The sequence below is a fragment of the Podarcis bocagei genome (assembly GCF_964188305.1).
Source record: "Podarcis bocagei genome assembly, chromosome: 13".
NCBI lineage: Eukaryota > Metazoa > Chordata > Lepidosauria > Squamata > Lacertidae > Podarcis > Podarcis bocagei.
In genome coordinates, this window is record NC_138138.1 from 54690455 (window position 1) to 54710055 (window position 19601).

The window sequence follows — 19601 nt, forward strand, 5'->3', positions numbered from 1 at the left end:
TAGGTGTCAAATAGAGCTGTCATTTATACAGTTCATCTAAATACTAATACTACCACCAACCACCACATGGACTTCTTATCACCCAATAAAATTTATGGATTTATTTATTTCATCCCAGCTCAAATTTTCTTCTACAGAGATGAAGTTCTTACATAGCTTTATATAGGTAGAGAGCAGCCAATAGCTATCCAGGCTGTGCCACCAGCCAACCAGAAACCATGGGTGTGGCTTATGGCTGTATATTAGGTTCTCCCACCAGGCTGTGAGTTGCAAGAATTTTGTAGATTTCATAATTGTACAGTGCTGTGTCTATGCATGTGTATAAATGATTTTAGGAAAGTGGAACTGGAAGAGCTTTGTGACTTGATTTGAGTGTTAAATTCTCCACCACCCCAAATTTAGCTAGAGAGCTGTTTTCCCCTCAAGTCTGTGGCTGCTGGTCTGTGTCTCTGGGCTGGACACTTTGTTAGAGTTGATTATACTGTCTGCTGTCTAAATAAATGTCCCTTTATTTAGGCTGCAGTCTAAACCATTAATACCCAGAAGTACCGTATTTTTTGCTCTATAAGACTCACTTTTTCCTTCCTAAAAAGTAAGGGGAACTGTGTGTGTGTGTTATGGAGCGAATGCAGGCTGCGCAGCTATCCCAGAAGCCAGAACAGCAAGAGGGATCGCTGCTTTCGCTGCGCAGCGATCCCTCTTGCTGTTCTGGCTTCTGGGATTCAGAATATTTTTTTTCTTGTTTTCCTCCTCCAAAAACTAGGTGCGTCTTGTGGTCTGGTGCGTCTTATAGAGCGAAAAATACGGTAGTTTAATTGAATTCAGTGGGGCTTACTCCCAAGTAAGCGGAGATAGGATTGCAGCCTTGGGATATTTAATACCTTGCTATTCCGTCCCAAAGGACTCGGGGGGGGGGGTATCTAGGGGGAGGGGGAGAATGTTTTAAATGGTAAAACATAATAGTCAATAAAATGATAGGAGTCCAAGGGGAGCTGTCTTCCAGCTGTTTTGGACTACAATTCCCATCAGCCCAGCCAACATAGGAGAGGGTGTTGTGTTGTGGCTGCTTTCCTTTATGGTCTAGTGGCAAACCATGTGGAGAAGAGGTTACACCAAGAGTATACCGCAGCGGGAAATGCCATTTTGCTTACAGTTTCTAAGCCCACAAGTGGAAAAGGTTCATCCTCTGGTGTGAGACTCTCAAGGATGTGGTTTTGAAATGGAAACACAAATGCTTAGGAAGGCCCCCTTAAAAAACAACAACACGGAAGCCACAAACTGAGTCAGTAGGGCCCATAAATAGTATGAAGCAATCAATGTAGTTGAGAGCTATGACAGTACTATATATTATGGCAATAGTACATAAGAACATATGTGGAATGGAATTGTGTTATAATATATGCAAAACAGATGTGCATTGTTGTTGTGGTTTTTGTGTTAACATGTAAACACCATAAATCTAGTGTGGCCCAGTGCACATGATTGGTAACCTGGCGTTGAAAATTTGGTTCTTCTCTGAGTGTCATTCCTGCTGGACTGATTTCTTTATGATGCTTTGCCATTCCTTGGTGGGCGGACCATCCTAGAACAGAGGCTCCATATCTGTGGTCCATGGACCCCCTAGCAGCCTGCGAGCTTCATTCAAGTGGTCCGCAGCAGGCCTGCATTAAGTATTCACATGGATATATAATTGCATTTTTATTGCTTATTTTATTTCTTAAATTATATTTTACTGTATTGCAATTTGAACTCTATGAAATGCAAATTGTAATTCAATCAAATACAATTTAAGGAGTAAAAGAAGGAATGCAAAACACAATTAAAAGCCATAGAGCATCTAGCTTAGCTCATTACCGTTGCTACAGTGGGGCAGAAAAAGCATTAAGTGGTTTGCCAAGACTCTCAGCAATTTTCAAGTGGTCCATTGCCTGGGAAGGCGGGGAGGGCAGAGTTTGGGAGCCAGTGTTCTAGAGGCAGCAACCATTTCCTGGCTAAAAAGCAGAGTGGGGTTTCCAGTGTAGAGCATGAAATACTCAGGTTGCTGCTCACCTAGCAGACCTATTCATTGGCCTTTGCCCTGCCTTAAAGAGTTGTTATGAAGATAAAGTGGACTCCACCCCATAGATGTTTTCACAGGCCCTTTGGAGGAATGATCTACAAATACATTGTTTTAAATCCTCACCTTAAAGCCAGTGTGATGTAGTGGTTAAGAGCGGTAGTCTCGTAATCTGGGGAACTGGGTTCACGTCTCCGCTCCTCCACCTGCAGCTGCTGGGTGACCTTGGGCCAGTCACACTTCTCTGAAGTCTCTCAGCCCCACTCACCTCACAGAGTGTTTGTTGTGGGGGAGGAAGGGAAAGGAGAATGTTAGTCGCTTTGAGACTCCTTAAAGGGACTGAAAGGCGGGATATCAAATCCAAACTCTTCTTCTTCTTTACTCATTAGCTTGAGAGGGGTGGGGAGGCTAACTGGAGGGGAGCAGGGAATGATAGAGCCAATCTGGTTCCCTCCAGGTGTTTCGGACTACAACTCCCATCAGCCCCAGTCAGCACTGCCATTGTAATTCAGAACATCTCAAGGTCACCAGCGGGGTGGGGGGTGAGGGGAGGAAACTGTCATTGAAACTTGTAAAAACAATGCAAGGCATGGATGGCAAAAGTGGATAAGTGATAAGTTAACTGAGGTAATCCACTGAAATGGATGGGCAGTAGATTTAGGACCAGCAAAAAGAAGGAGTGCATAGTTAAACTGTGGAACTCCCTTCCACGAGAGGCAGTGTCGGCCACCAACTTGGATGACTTTAAAAGAGGATCAGACAAATTCACGGGGGAGAAAGTGATCAAAGGGTGTCTGCCACCATGGTTGGAGGCAGTGATGCTTCTGTATACCAGTTTGTGGAAACCGCAGCACAGTCCTCTTTCGCTTGGGTCCTGCTTGCAGATTTCCTACAGGCATCTGGTTGGCTGCTGTGAGAACAGGATGCTGGACTAGATGGGCTGTGGGCCTCACCCAGCAGGGCTCATCTTATGCTCTTATGGAAATCCCTGCCACAAAGTGTGGAGGCCGTCAGCTATGGGAGCTGGATGGATTCATGGAGGAGAAGGCTCAGAATGGCTACGAGTCATGTATTGATTGTATGGTACCTTGAGGATCAGAGGTAGTAAATGCCCCGGATTGCCGTTTTCTGGGGATCACATGTGGGGGAGGGCTATTGTGCTCATGTCCTGCTTCTGGTCTTCCCAGGAGAAGCTTCTGATTGGCCACTGCCCAGCAAAGGACTGGAAGAAGGCTTTGCAGGCTTTAACTATCTGAATTTTTGTAGGTGGGTGTGAGAAGCAGCCTTTGAGCTCCGTATAGAATTGGATGTTTGCTTTTGGGGTGGCCTGTCAAGACTACCACTGATTCTCAGCATTTTTTGCTTGCCTCCTCCTACTCAGCTTGTACATCAATAAATAAAAATACGTTAGAAATACAGTGGTACCTCGGGTTAAGTACTTAATTCGTTCCGGAGGTCCATTCTTAACCTGAAACTGTTCTTAACCTGCAGCACCACTTTAGCTAATGGGGCCTCCTGCTGCTGCCGCACTGCCGGAGCCCGATTTCTGTTCTTATCCTGAAGCAAAGTTCTTAACCTGAAGCACTATTTCTGGGTTAGCGGAGTCTTTAACCTGAAGTGTATGTAACCTGAAGCGCATGTAACCTGAGGTACCACTGTACTTCAAATGAGCAGTTTCCCCCCTATAAAAATCTCTAGGGCTCTTGCCTTGTGGGTTGCTCCCCAAAACATGGGGCCATTTGGGGAAGTGAGAAATACAAACCAGTGTAATGTACTCCCATTCTTTAAGTTTGTGCAAATGGTGACGGAGTAAAGTGAGCCTTAGTCCCCTGAATAACCCTCTTCAGGAGTATGTAATGCTCCCTGTTGCCTTTGTTAGCATGAAAATGTCCTCCATGTCCAGTAAACACTGATTATTGGGTTGTGGGGAAGGGTTGGTTTTCTGTGGGTCTCAGCATGTATTTTGTATCAGAGAGAGGTGTATTTCTGTGTGCTGGCGTGATCATGAACATTTCTGCTTGCATTAGCTTCCTACAGCTCTGGTGCTCAGGGGAAGAGAACAACCTCTGTGCTAAGCAGTTTCACAGGGGTTTCACGTGCTGTGTGGGATCTGCTGATCAATTCCACCTGCAAACTCCCATGCTGCTTCCCCTCCTCTCTTGGATACACCTGTATTCCATTTAAAATAATTCTGGAACCTCTGAGCGAGAGCCACATTTCATTTTATTGAATAATCTGGTCCATGGCCTCATGATGTATACACCTTTCGGTATCTACTTAAAACGTTGTTTAGGCAAACCTATCCAGATTTGTTGATGTTGATGTGTTTTAATCTTTTAATTTTAAACATCTGTAATTGTTTTTCATTTTAATATTTATTGAAAACCACTTAAAGGATTTATTATAATCAAGCAGTATGTACATGTTGCTTTTACTTTTTGAATCATCTTTTGAACAAACAGCATGTTGTATGTGGAGGTGGAAATATAGATCTGACCAATGTGTGGGTAAATAAGAAAAAGAATTGGCTTTCCACATTCTCCAGCAGGAGAAAACCCCCAGCAGAGTTAAAACCAGCAGCATTGTGTGGAATATAGGTTGTTAAACCCTTTTACATACCTCTTTTGGTCTGCCTGAAAACACTTGCTACCTCTCTCTACCCCTCTAGCTATGAAAAGACCACTCACTGTCAAGTAAGTTTAAAAGGATTTATTTAGTAAATCCAAAGGTCTGGTTTATGTGTTATTCCATGCAGCAGCAAGGAGAACACAGGTAGATTACTGCTGGGTGCAAAATACAGCATATGGTTTCAAACATGTCCTGGTTGGTGACATGGTGCAAAGAGAGACTGAGGGAAGGAAGAGAAGAAGTTTCACTTCCTCCCTCACCAGAGGTGTGGGGGCCTGATTTAAACAGTCTAGGAACACAGCTCTGTGGTCTTAACCCCTTTGTGCATTAACTAGTACTCATGCATAGTTATGTTTGAATACAATTTCCTACAGTTTGAACAAAATTATCTTGGTAGAGACTTTTACAGTGGTGAGACGGCGAGTGACTCCTTTTTCTCCCAGTGTCTTGCAGAGCTGGTAATTTTTCATGGTCTAATAAAGCAAAATATTGGTTTAAAACAGAGGTTTAATTGCCATCTGCTCCATGTGCTATTCAACTTATTTTGTGTGTATTTTAAACAAGGGAGACTGTTGTGGCATCTTAAATACATTTTAAAAAAAGCAGTATTATGGCATCAGCTTTGTACAATCCATGACATACTAACACGACTATAAACCTCTGGAAATCATTGCTAGATTTTAGTTGTATGGTGCTTCTTGCAGTAATTGAGTCTGATTTTAATTAGTAGTACGGTTAGTTCATCCTTCCAGAGGAGTCTACAAAAGTTACTGGCCCTGACATCCTGTGTTTAGTCACAGAGATACATTGACATCCCGAAATACAGAATCTTCCATTTTATGAATGCTTACTTTCCTTGCTACCTGTAGCCAATTTTTATTGGCTGCAGTTATCAAGACAAAGAGCTAGGGACAAACTAGATGGTGGTTCAATCACGATGTGACTTTCAGGCATGTGCCTTTTCCTTCCATGAGGTGCCTCCTTGACTTCCCCGTCCCCTCGACTCCAAAGCTTTCCATGCTTTCCCTTTGTTGAGATTTCCCCCCTCTCTGCCCAGTCAAGCTAACCTTTCCTTCCCTCTCTGGAAGCAGCACTTGTTGCTGTTGTGTGGCTGAAGCTCTGATGACGTCACATAAGTTCATCCAGTGGGGTCAGGGCTCTGTTAGATGCAGACTGTGGTAAATCACCATAGAAATGATTCTGAATGGACGGACTTCAGGTTTCAAGAGCTGAATCTAAGTGGTGCTGTAGCTCTGGGGGTAGTTAGAAGGTTCCAGGTTCGATCCCTAGCGCAGGGGTCAGCAACCTTTTTCAGCCGTGGGCCGGTCCACCATCCCTCAGACCTTATGGGGGGCCAGACTATATTTTTTGGGGGGGAAATGAACGAATTCTTATGGCCCACAAATAACCCAGAGATGCATTTTAAATAAAAGTACACATTCTACTCATGTAAAAACACCAGGCAGGCCCCACAAATAACCCAGAGATGCATTTTAAAGAAAAGGACATATTCTACTCGTGTAAAAACACGCTGAATCCCAGACCATCTGCGGGCCAGATTGAGAAGGCGATTGGGCCGGATCCAGCCCCTGGGCCTTAGGTTGCCTACCCCTGTGCCTAGCATCTCAAGGTAGGACTGGGGATAATCTGTCTGAAACCCTAGAGCACTTCAGTCAGTGCGAACAGTAACACCCTACATTTAAAGGACATTTAACACACATTTAAAGCACAGGACTCCCCCTCAAAGAATCCTGGAAGCTGCTGTTAGTTAAGGGTGCTGGGGAAAACAGTATCAGAATGGCAAATTAAATTTTGCGAATTTATTGAATTGGCTAAAATGACAGCGGCAATCAGATTACAATCTAATCAAAATTTAAAGAAAGAATGGGTAAGCGTAGATGAAAGAATGGTAAAACGATGTTCCAAAAGTGATCTATTGATATGTTTAGACTGAAACCCACAAAGTTAAGAGGTAAATGGTACACGGTTTCATGGTCAATAGCAATAATATACCGCTTAATACAACCTAAAGGATACCGTAATAGAGCTAATAATTCCAAGCATGGGTGGAGGGAAGCCACAGGGGGAAAAGGGTGAAAATAAATAATATTACCGGTATTTGGATATATGTATGTTGAATGTAATGTTAAATTGCTAAAGGATGGTTTGTTTATTTTTGAACACATCATTGTAGTATTGTTAAGAACTAAATCTTAATAATAATAATAATAATAATAATAATAATAATAATAATAATAATAGGGTCTGGGAAATGTGAGCTCTGTGAGGCTTGTCTGACTCAGTACAAATCAACTTCCTATGACCTGCGAGAGGTTTTCTATGATACTTGTTAAACTTTGTGATACTCCGCCAAGTTCTTTTTCAGAGAGTGAGTGAGAGTGGACTACTTGTGTTCATGCGAAAGATTGTGGGAGAAAAATAGCCATATTGGAGAAGTGTGTGTATCTTGCAGTGTATCCCTCCCTTTAAAACAAACAGACAAATAAACAAATAAATATGCTGTCCTTTTAATAGATCCATTTCAAACTTGCCTGTAAAATTCATGGAGATTCCAAACCCAAATACCTGGAACAGTTAGCTGTTCCTTTCCCAAGCTGCTCTGTTAATGCAAAATCAACGCACAAGCAGGTTGTCAAGTTGTGTGTATATAACAGGAGTGTCTTGTTGAAAAATCCTAACTGAATTTAAACCATCACCACCCCTGCAAGGAGTATGTCGGTTTTGACCAGTTTCCAAGCAAAACGATGAGAGGCTTTTTTGTGATGGGAGGGCAGGAGCGGGGAGTGGACCGTCTCCTCTGTTCATCAAGAAACTAACCACATGGTCTGGATGCCAGCTCTTTAACCATCCAACATATCTGACCCGCCTATGGGGAGACGATTTTAAAAGAAAGAGAAATGTGGAATTCCTGACATTTATCACTCATTTTATTTATTGAATTTGTACTCTGCCCTTCCTCCCAAGGAGCCCAGGGTGGGGCACCATCAAAATCTAACCTAGTTTATATTGTCTCACCCAGACAGACGCCTTTCCTAGTGCCTGCTACCTTAGATGCCAAGGATTGGACCTTGGGGTTTTGCGTGCCAAGAAGATGCTCCACCACTGAGCTAGGGTTCAATCCATCCCTCCCATAGGTCTGTAAAACTTATGTGTAGGGTAGAGAAAAACAGAATAAGCTTTTTTTCCTGTTTCTCTCCTATAAGAACGGAACTCGGACACCATCCAGTGAAATCGAATAGGAGACGATTCAAGACCGACAACAGGAAAGTGTTTTTTTGCATGATGCATAATTTGTTTAAGGAATTTGCTTCCTCCGAAGTGTGGAGGCTGCCGCTGGCTTAGATGGCTTCAAAGGGGGATTAGACAAAATTTGAGGAGGAGGGGAAGTCTATATTCATCCTTATAGCTGTGATATGACTAAATGGAATATCCATGTTCAGTGGCATTCTACCCATGAGTGCCATTTGCAGTGGATCCAAACCTGGGGAGGAATGTTGCCTTCAGACACCTGCTTCCTGGAGGCATCTGATTGGACCGGCTGGACCCACCCAACAGAACAGCAGAGTTCTGTTTAGAACAGGCTTCCTCAACCTCAGCCCTCCAGATGTTTGGAGACTACAATTCCCATCATCCCTGACCACTGGTCCTGCTAGCTAGGGATCATGGGAGTTGTAGGCCAAAAAAAACATCTGGAGGGCCGAGGTTAAGGAAGCCTGGTTTAGAGTCATGGCAAAAGTAAATCACACCTTTCCCCACCCAACCTGGTACCTTCCAAGTGTTTCATACTACAACTCCCTTGAGCCCCAGCCCTCACAGCCATGTCACCTGTACTCAGGTGAAGTGTTAAGCTTCAAGTTGAGAGTGAACAGTTGCCTGTAGGGTTTTTATGATAGCACCCAGCCAGTCAGCAAAGCAGACTGGGAGGGAACCAGTCAGGCCCTGGAAAACTGTAAGATGGCAGAGGAAATGGGTGGAGTTGGTTTGCCAACTAACCATTAAAAGTAAGGCCTGTAGTTCTTGTACACACTGCTTCTCTAGACCATTTTGACATCCTGGAAAACATATCCAGTACTGTATATACGTATTGGTGTTTATGCTGCTGGAATCTGAAAATCTGCTGAAATCAACTCTCTCTCTCTCCATCTTCATCTTCCTTTCCATTTGGGATTCGTTTCACAGAGGCTTTGTTCCTGTACTCTACATGCCCACCGCATGTCAGGAACAGAGCTAATTAGTCCCCTCTGCTCAGTTGATTTTTTTTTTGTTAATCAACACGATAACGACCCAACTCCAGTGAGGATGTTCTATTCCTGTTAACAGGCAAGAATTTTTGCTTCCTGTGAAACTCCTAGTACTTGAAAGAGAAAAAAAGAGGCTTTGAAGAGTGTTGAGCAGGAAGAACCCTATAATCTCTTTTTCTTTTAACCCTTCCGTTTATACAATGCATTACTGCCACTGTTTGACAATTATCTGGGGCCAGCGGTATGTGCATGCTAAGTACTGTACAGGACATAACCCTGGACCAATTCTGTCTGGCCAGTCCACAGAAAGATTCATCCAGAAGCTTAAGAATGGTGCAAGCGTCTGAGTTTCACACAGCTCTTCCACCATTTCCTGTGTGGTATTTTTATGTAATTAATCTCAGTCCTTAGTCGGTTGTCACAGTGAATCAAGGCAGCTTCCTGTAAATCGGGAGTGGGAGAACCTCTGTTCCAGGAGGTGAATGTGGCCCTCCTCGGTTCCCTATCTGGCCCTTCGAATGCTCCGCAGACTACACATTTCAGCAGCGTTGCTTGGGACATTTCTGGAATGTATTTGCCTAGCTAGAATGCATCCTTGAACTCTGATCATTCCTGCCTGGATAGGGACTAGAGATGCACATGTGAGTGTGTGTAGAAGCCAACCTACTGTACAAAGGTAAAAATAAATAAAAGTTGCTTCACCCACTTTGGCTCCTGGCTCCACCAATCCTGTCACCCCCACGGGCTGAGAAACCTTACCCACCCCTGCTCTACAGCAAAGACAGGGGACTTGTGGCCCTCCAGATGTTGCTGGACTGCAACTCCCAACATTTCCTGAGCGTTGACCATGCTGTCGGGGGCTGATGGGAGCTGGAGTCCAGCAATTTCTAGAGGACCACAGGTTTTTCAAGAATAATTTCTGATGCAGAGTAGTGGTGTCCCCCAAGAACTTAAGCTACAATGCTTGCTGTTGGGGGAATGGAATTCTGCTCCTTCTCCTAGACTACCTTGTACTGAAGTGTGGTACGTACAGGACACCAAACCAGTACAGCCACGCATTGGCCAGTGTCCGTGATGTCACTGGTAATGAGAAGCATAACTTTTCTTCTCTGCTGGGGAAGGGTGCTAGCTCAGTGGTAGAGCACCTGCCTTGTATGCAGAAAGTCTCACATCCGATTTGTGACTGCCTCTCTAGATAGGACTGGGAGAGATCCTGAAATCTTGGATAGCCATTGCTGCCAGTCAGTCTCAACAATACTGAGGTAGAAGAACCCCATTATCTGATTTGATACGAGGCAGCACCCTACGTTCCCACATAAGTTGTTAAAAAGAATTATCATCATCATCATCATCATTATTAGCTGAAAGTTGTAAGATCTAATATCGCTTGACCACATTCCTATATCATTGCTTGATATTTTGCACATGTGAAGCATCCATTGCCGGTCAGATCCCACAATTCCATTCTCTTGTGTTATCCTGATCCAAATACTTTTCTTGCAAGGACAGCTAACAATTCCCAGTTAATTCACTGTCACGTTGGTGTTGCATGTATGTGTGAATCATCCCCAGTAGGTGACACTCACTCTCTTGCTGGAAATTCATCTCCCCAGGGCCCAGGAACTTGCCCCCCTCCAATTAAATCCTTCCTCCACAGCTCTCTGCTTCCCCATTCATCCGTGATTCCTGGCAAATGTGCATTTTTAAAACTCCCAGCCGTCCTGTGTTCTTAAAGGCTTTGGTGGCTCCAGAGGATTGAGCAGTGGTGAGGCATCCGCCTTAATTATTTTCTTCTGCTTTGGGGCATCTTGTTGGGATGAGGAGGGGAGGGGCCTGTTCCTAAACACCCACTCCCAGCCCACACTGATTTCTCCTTCACTGCCTAGGATCTGAAGGAATCTGAAAGCCTGATGCGGAGGCAGTGCAGAGGCAAATGTGTGCATGTGCGTATCGAGAGAGGCTTGCTATGAATGTTCATTGCATCTAGGTGTGTGTGTGTGTGCGCGTGTGCGCGCTAGAATGGTGACCTGAAGCTTAGATTGCCTGTTTATATTTGTGCATAATGTTGCTTCTCTCTTGGGCGCTGCAATTCTGGCTCCAATCTTCATGCCTGCCAGCTGCAGCATAATAACATAAGAGCCTCCTGGATCAGGCCAGTGGTCCATCTAGTCCAGCATACTCTTCTCGCAGGGACCAACCAGATGCCTGTGGGAAACCAGCAAGCGGGATTCGAGACAAGAGCCCTCTCCCATCCCGTGACTCTCAGCAACCAATGTTCAGAACCACTTCTGCCTCCAACTGTAGCAGCAGATAGCCATGGTGGTTAGTAACCATCCGTAGCCCTCTCCAATAGGAACTTAACTCATTCTGTTTTAAAGCCATCCAAGATTTTTGATCTCAACAAAATTGTTAGTTTTTTAATTACAGCAAGATACCAATTTTATTATTATTGATGTGGGTGGGAGGAAAAGATACGTCCGCTACTCATAATTCACTTTTGGTGGATGACAAGCATGCACCACTTAAAAGCTAAGGTAAAGGGTAAAGGGACCCCTGACCGTTAGGTCCAGTCGTGGCCGACTCTGGGGTTGCGGCGCTCATCTCGCTTTATTGGCTGAGGGAGCCAGCGTGCAGCTTCCGGGTCATGTGGCCAGCATGACTAAGCCGCTTCTGGCGAACCAGAGCAGCGCACAGAAACGCTGTTTACCTTCCCGCCAGAGCGGTACCTATTTATCTACTTGCACTTTGGCGTGCTTTCGAACTGCTAGGTTGGCAGGAGGTGGGACTGAGCAACGGGAGCTCACCCTGTCTTTGCCGCAAATAATCCTGGGAGCTGTAGTTTGTTAAGTGTGTTTAGAGTTGTTAGGGGATCCCTGTTCCCCTCACGAAGTTACCTGGGAAGAGGGGTTGATGGTTAAAGCATTCTCGATAGAAGGCAAGGATAGATAATTACCTAGATCATTGCTCTACCCACTGATCATGGCTCAGTGGCTTCGAATGCAGAAGGTCCCGGGTTCCCCACTTGCAATTCCTGGCAGCTGATATTCAGAGGCATACTGCCTTCAGCGCTTGAGCTAGTGCATTGCCATGGAGGCTTGTAGCCATGTCCTCCGTGACTCCATCCAGTCCTCTTTTAAAGACATCTGAGTTGGTGGCCATCACTGCCTCCTGAGGGAGGGAGTTCCATAGTTTATATACGCATAATGTGCTGCTATGTGTTTATGTATACTCTTGGGTGATTTTAGCATCTATCCCACAGGTACCACATCCTGAGCGGGTACCCAGACAAACTAAAACATGACAGTTGAGCAGTTGAAAGTGCTTAGTGGTAGAACGAAAACACCACAATGTCTGTCTAGAAAAGAAACTCCAGAGCTGGAGAAATATCAGCTGAGCACGAGAGAGAAGTGATTTGGATGAAGCCCCTCCCCATCCTCTCCCCTGAATGTGGTTTATCTGTAGAAAAGCACAGAAAGGAAGGAAAAGGAGGAGGCAGGTGGTTTGGCTCCGGATGGTGTCTCTGCCCATGTGTTAACACCTCTCATGCAAAGCTGCTGAGGCATGGACTAATCTCAGGCCTGATGTGAAGGGCCGCTTTTTAGTGAGAGGAAGGAACTTTACACTTACACAGGTACTCTTGGATCCTGCAGTTTCAGGTGCTGAGCTCTTGTGTATGAAGTGGTGCTTAATGGGGGGTGGGAGAGGTGAATTTTAAATTGAGATGCTTTTTGTGTGTGAAAGTGGTTTTTTTTTAATAATAAATGCAACCCTTAGTCAATAGGGGAGGCGGGGAGCCACCGTAGGAGCCCCCCCCCAACTGTGGGTGGAATCCCAGTTCACAGAAGCCACAGCTAGCTTTAGCCTATATTCAGGGATGATTTATTTATTTAAATGTTTATGATCTGCACTTTCATAAAATACATCAAAGCAGCTTACAACATAGAGCACAATAAAAAATCATTGTGTACATATAAAACAGAACTAAAAACATCAGTAAAAACTGAAAAAACCAGCTAATAAAACACCAATAGATACATTTGGTAAAAAGGGGAAAAAAACATACTGTTAAGGCCTGTCTTAAAAAGCACAGTTTTCAGAAGACTTATGAAAGAAGGCAGGTATTGTTCCTGCCAAACCTCTACAGGCAGGGAGTTGGAAAGGGCAAGCAAGGTCTGCCACACTGAAAGCTCAATTAAACTTCAGAGGTACAGGGAACCACCAGATGCCCCTTCAGAGGATCTCAGATTGAGGGGGAGACTTGGGAATCCCAAACATTTTATTGTACGGTACTTATTTATTCTGTTCAAATCCCAATATTCCTGCAAGGAGCTGAAGGTGGTGAGCATGGTCCATCCGTCCCCCTCTGCTTATTCTCAGAACCACCTTGTGAGGTGGGTTAGGCTGAGAGTTAGTGACTGGCCCATGGTCAGTCTTCAGTTCCTTGCTCAATAGATAAATCAATGAAACATGAACTGCACTGGGTCTGCACAGTTTTTGCTCTATGCAGTTGGATTTATTGCACCATAAAAAGGTAAAGGGACTCCTGACCATTAGGTCCAGTCGTGACCGACTCTGGGGTTGCGGCGCTCATCTCGCTTTATTGGCCAAGGGAGCCGGCATACAGGACTAAGCCACTTCTGGTGAACCAGAGCAGCGCACGGAAACGCCGTTTACCTTCCCGCCAAAGCGGTACCTATTGATCTACTTGCACTTTGACATGCTTTTGAACTGCTAGGTTGGCAGGAGCAGGGACCGAGCAACGGGAGCTCACCCCGTCGCAGGGATTCGAACCGCCAACCTTCTGATCAGCAAGCCCCAGGCTCTGTGGTTTAACCCACAGCGCCACCCACATCCCTTGTTTGTAGATTATGAGACTCCTAATCTCAGGGTTGTGGGTCCAAGCCCCACATTGAGTAAAAAAAGTCCTGCGTTGCAGGGGGCTGGACTAGATGACCCTTGTGGTCCCTACAATTCTATTATTCTCAAGGCCTGTGTGCAGCTGTTTAGGGGTACAGGTAAAAATCTCCCCAAGGGATGCTGTAGTCTGCCATGGATTTTACCCTGCCATTAAGCTGTGAGGGGCACAGGTAAAAGTTTTCCTATCCCCACATCTCAAGGGGTTCAGTACCTGTTGTATCTCAGCTTGCCATACAGCTCTTTAGGGACACAGGGCAAAAGAAAGGGGGGAAAGCCTGTCAGCAGCTGATTCCTTTTGCAAAGGCTTCTGGGAGGGGAGGCGCAGGGCCAAGCAAGCAGAGTGGTCTCTGCTGCTCCCCGCCCCGGTTTCAGGTGACGAGGCTTGGGTGCGCATCCTGACATGGCACTGTTATGCCGACCCAGCAGTGTTCTGCTTCCATGGCGTGCCGTGGCACTGACGCTCTGCCTCTTCCCTTTCAGAAATATCGTTACCAAGATGAAGACAGCCCCCCGTTGGAGCACAGCCCCGCCCACCTCCCCAACCAGGTAAAGGCCCCTGAGCTGGTCCACGTGGCGGAGAAGAACCTGTCCCAGATCGAGAGCGTCCACGGCTATGTGTCTCACTCGCACATCTCCCCCATGAAGGTAGGAAGGGGGGGCGCGGGTGCCCCGGCCAGGAGAGGGGACACCATCCTGCCACACCCGGCCCTGCCCACCCCTGCCACACCCGCACTCCGCCACACCCGCACCCACCTGTGGCCTGCACTGGAGCTCGTGGACACCACCGTCCACATGGCAGCACGTGTGTGTTTCGTGTGTCAGGTGGCGTTTGGCTGTTGCTGTCTCTGTAGTAGGCCGTATGTGTGATTTTTTTGGTGGTGGTAAGGTTTAGACTTTGGCGTTTTGATAGGTGTGCGAGTGAGGGAGTGTGTGGCGCTGTTTTCGCTTCTCTGTGCGTGGGGTTGTTATTCGTCCACATAAAGCTCTCCATGCACATGTGTGTTGTGTGTATTTCACGGCAAGTGCAACTGTACAACCCTTTTGTTTTTTCAAAGCACAGTGACTCAGCTCAGGGTTGTCATGACTGCGAATGTGTCTGTGTGCTGCTCTGTATGGAGGGAGCTCTTGGAAGGAGTGTGCGTATGTGGTAACTAATGAGTCTTTGCCACCAATTGTATGCTTCTGGAGTGCCAGTGCCTTAGCAAATAGAATCACCTGTGCCAACCTGGCACCCTTCAGCTGTTTTGGACTACAACTCCCATCAGCCCCAGACAGCACATGGGAGTTGTAGTCCAAACATCTGGAGGGCACTGGGTTGGGAAGGACTGAAAGAGACACAAATGCTTCCTTCCCTGTGCATGACCACACATCACTTTTTAAAACATAGACACATTTTTATGGGTCTTCCTTAACAATATAAAGCATCTCTGGAACAGCAGAGTGTGCCTGAGCATATAAAATGCTTTTGAAAGCATGCTTTGCTCCCTGGGCAGGAGGAATATTGTTATCATAATATGGAGACATCTGCCTATGTTCATTGAAGCACTTGTGGTCTTTCACAAGCGCTGGTGGGTGCGACATCTTAGCGTACAGGGTGTAACTTGGGCATCTTTGTATATTTTTGGGCATGCTACAGTTACACATGTGTGCTACATTCAAAGGTGCTTTTTTTAGTGTGTCTGTTTATCGCTGTGAGAGTTCGTAGCGTATTAGCTTATGGTTTGTGTCTTTGCTAGACCTGAAAGGATCGTGCTCCCTCAACTGGAGCTCTTCCCCTGAAATGGAAACCTTTGTTTATCTTTTTTTTGCTTCCTTCAAACGAGCACTGGTGTGAGACTCATTTAAGCATGTCTTGCTGGGAATCTCAGGTGAGGAGAGCGCTGCTGTTGCGCTCAGGAGCTGCTTGTGGGATTCCCATAATGGGCATCTGGTTGGCCACTGTGAGACCAGGGTGGGCCCCCTTTGGCCTGATCCAGCAGCCAGGCTCTTGGGCATTCCTTCCACTGTGTTGAAGCATTTGCACGAGGATCCTGTCGTTCAGCACCATTGGCATTTGACAGTGTCTCGGCTGCTCCCTAGAATACAAACACACTCACACCTGCACCAACCAACCCTTCCCAGAAAAGAAGCTTGCTATTTCAAATTCAGCAATAGCCAAATTGTGGCCCCCGTCTAAATTTCAGATCCCCATAAACAAAATAAGTGACTGGCCTGAGATGTCACCCAGTGAGCGTCACACGGCTGAATGTGTACCACCCTGTCTCCAGGATATAACACCAACATTTAAATTCTGTGGTTTGTGGCATGTTACTTGGGCTCAGGCTAAGCCCTAGTCTGTGTGCCTGCTGTGTCTTTGTCTGCTGTGGTGCATGGCTTCTGTATCCACCATATTGGATGCTGACCCTCACACAGAGACACCAGAACCTCACATCACACGTAGCCTCCGCTCTACCCTACTGAGAGGTATTTATCACTGTGAGAAGCGGTGGGGAGGGCTGCGATGGGTGGCGGGGTGGGGTGTGGGTTACGGATATGGAGTTGTCTTTTGGACAAAAAGTTTTTTTGTGGGACATTTTTGTGAGGGAGTAAGCCCCTCACAGTGGAGGGTGACCGGCAAAACAATCTGTGAATCAGCAGCACATGTGATTTTGGTGAACAGGAGAGGGATGAAGAATTGGAGGAAGGCCTCATCCCCCACCACACACCTCAGATCCACCCTGTTTCAAAGCCTGATGGTGTGTGGCCTGCAGAACCTGATTCATCTTAAGTGTTGGTGGGTTCAAATCCAGAAAGGCCAATTATCCTGAAATTAATTAGTCAGCGCTGTGCAGAGTGAAGTGGTGGTTTTTGATCAATTGTTGTAATAAATAGGAGTATTATGCATACTTGAAGGGCTGCCGGTCTCTAGATGTACCTCCCTGTTTGTTAAGATTTTCAGAGGAGGGTGGGGCCCTAGTTGCAGAATGCTTTCCTCAGGGAAAATTGCCGGTTTGTTATCATCCTTTGGCACCGGGATTTCTTTCTCTCCAAAGCTTTTGAGAAACATTTTAGAAACACTTTTAAAGCTGCTGATGGGTGGTGTGGGTTTTCTTGGGTTGTTGTTTACTTGCTGCTTCTTTTACTCTTTGTAGTGTTCTCTGGTTGTTCTTCACAACAGCCCTGTATGGTAGGACAGTATTAAAATATCCACATTGCCCATGTCATTGAAGAACCTAAAAGAAGACATGTGTTAACCCCATCCCCTGTGGAACCCTTTCAAGATAGCATGGGGTGGGTGGGGGATATGGCACAGTGTGCTGTTTTACAAAGGGGGTGGGTAGGGATGGAATGGGAGAGGGGCAGAAGGTTGGTGAGCGTTGCCATGCTTGAAAGGAGAGGGCATGTTGGGATTGGATAATTTTCGTCTCTCCTACCCAAACTCCTGTTTCTGATGTGGAACAGCACAGGCTAAGTCAGGGGAAATGTGCCAGCAAGCTGCAACCATACAGCAAATTGTCCTTCTTTCTGAGGACTGCAGACTTCAGTCTGGTGTGACTAATCACCAGCTGATTAACTGGGCGACATTCCCCACCCCACTTAATCAATGGGTTTGTTGTTGTTGTTTAGTCGTTTAGTCGTGTCCGCCTCTTCGTGACCCCCTGGACCACAGCACACCAGGCACTCCTGTCTTCCACTGCCTCCCGCAGTTTGGTCAAACTCATGGGTTTAGCAAAGAGCAATGGGTTTAGCAAAGAGCAAAAACTCCAGGATTTGGGTTGCTGAAGGTTGTGTCACTGGGCCATGTTGATATTTCACTCAGTCTTCACTGTGTTGCAGTACAACAGCTTTTGCCAGCCTGGTGCCCACCCCCACCCAACATGTTATGGACTGAAATTCCCCATCAGCCCCAGGGGCTGATAGTAGTTGTAGCCCAACAACATCTGGAAGGCGCCAAGTTGGCATAGTCAGGATTAGAAGATGCTGAGATGGCTTGTGCAGAGTTGGCAGAAATTGTAAGTTACATCTACAGTTACATAATGGGTATCTCTCTTGAAAACCTCGGCAGGGATTTTTCCACTGAGGATGGGCGGTATGCAAATATATTTAAATTTAATTTGCTGCTAAAATACTGGCGAGTTAACCAGTTTTTAAAACCGCTGTCATCCCTCTTGCTGTGTATTATTTATATAGTGTCATCTGTGTGGTTGACACTGTCAAAAATTTACAAGCGGTCCTGTCTCTGTTGTGAGTGAGCTTTCTCCTCCCAACATCAAATGCTGTAAAGATATAAAACTCAGCCTGCCACTTGACCCCTTCCCCATTCACCATAGTCTTGTGCTCCCTAGAATGCTCCCATAACTGCTCAAGGGGGAAGGGGAGGTCATAGAATGCTTACGTACAGCACCATTTCTGTGTGAGAAAGGGAGAGAGGTCAGATTGGAGGTGGGAGAATAACTGTGCAAGGCCAGGAAACGCATTTGAGGAGAGAGACGCGGTACTGGGGAATGTTATGGGAAAGTTACGCTTAAGGGAGAGATGGGTGGAGGAATTAAACTCCCGAAGAAGTGAATTGGTGTGCATCTTCCGTCCATTGAAACTTGTGTAGGAGAGCATCCTGGTTAATCGAAACCTCCTTATTAACTGGTGTTTGTGTATGGGCTTTGGTGCATTGGCTGATTTAGGGACCGGACTGGCGTGCAATTCAATGAATTACCTTCCTTACGAGGAATGAGGGGAGACAGGCTGGGAGAGGGCCATTTTTCTAACAACTGGCCCCTTCCTATGAATTATTGGAATAATAATTTTTGACAAATGGTGAATAAGGACCCCTTGACAGATCTAATCAAATGGCTGTTCTAGGCCTTGCAGAATCCCCTCTCCACCATCTTTCTAGGGTCTTTGTCAGTTTGTATTTCTCTCTCTCTCCCCTCCGCCCCTTCTTTCTTTTATTCCAAAATGTTTGTGTGCATATACAGTGGTGCCTCACAAGACGAAATTAATCCGTTCCGCGAGTCTCTTCGTCTTGCGGTTTTTTCGTCTTGCGAAGCACGGCTATTAGCAGCTTAGCAGCTTAGCGGCTTAGCGGCTTAGTGGCTATTAACGGCTTAGTGGCTTTAAGAAAAAGGAAACAAACTCGCAAGAACTCGCAAGACGTTTCGTCTTGCGAAGCAAGCCCATAGGGAAATTCGTCTTGCGGAACGACTCAAAAAACGGAAAACTCTTTCGTCTTGCGCGTTTTTCGTCTTGCAAGGCATTCGTCTTGCGAGGTACTACTGTAGTTTTTAATAGCACAGGAAATGTTACCTTCTTTTGGACATGGTGGATGGGTAGGTCAGTAATCATGGTGGGTCCTCTGTTTTTCAGGAGCATTTTACCTCTCGGGTTACCTTCACACTCCAGTAGATCTGATCCAGCAGGGCTCAATTATTATTTTATTTACTTAACCAAATGTATATACCTTTTGATTGTAGGAAAAACAACCAACCCTCTAAGCAGTTTGCAAAAATGTGAAATAAAACATTAAACATCTCAGCAAAAAAGCAGTTAAAAGCAAGCATATCAAAGCATTGGAAAGATGAGTTAAAATCAACAGGAGATAAAACAGATGTAACTTCTCTGTGCCTGTAACTCGATAGGCTTGCCTAAACTAAAATGGTTTAAAGAGTACAGCGAAGGTACCTGCCTGATCTCAATAGCCCGGTAGTTCCAAAATGTGGGGCTGCCATGCTAAAAGATAGATTTTCTACAAGTGCCTAGCA

At 45.7% G+C, this 19601-nt stretch overlaps 1 protein-coding gene across 14 annotated transcripts in view; it reads left to right on the top strand.

Annotated features, from left to right (window-relative positions):
* The window catches only part of DLG4 (discs large MAGUK scaffold protein 4), a gene marked incomplete at its 5' end in the record, with an annotated part of 129254 nt that overhangs the window by 64876 nt on the left and 44777 nt on the right, over positions 1-19601 (top strand). For 6 of the 14 annotated variants that reach the window (XM_081167829.1, XM_081167820.1, XM_081167834.1 and 3 more), the window contains one exon: positions 14344-14508. The exons of 1 other annotated variant lie outside the window; for it this stretch is intronic. In XM_081167829.1, the coding sequence (XP_081023955.1) occupies positions 14344-14508 (165 nt within the window). Of the gene's footprint in view, positions 1-12451; positions 12578-14343; positions 14509-19601 lie in introns of those variants that run through there. 7 more of the 14 variants (XM_081167832.1, XM_081167831.1, XM_081167822.1 and 4 more) reach the window with 2 other exon arrangements.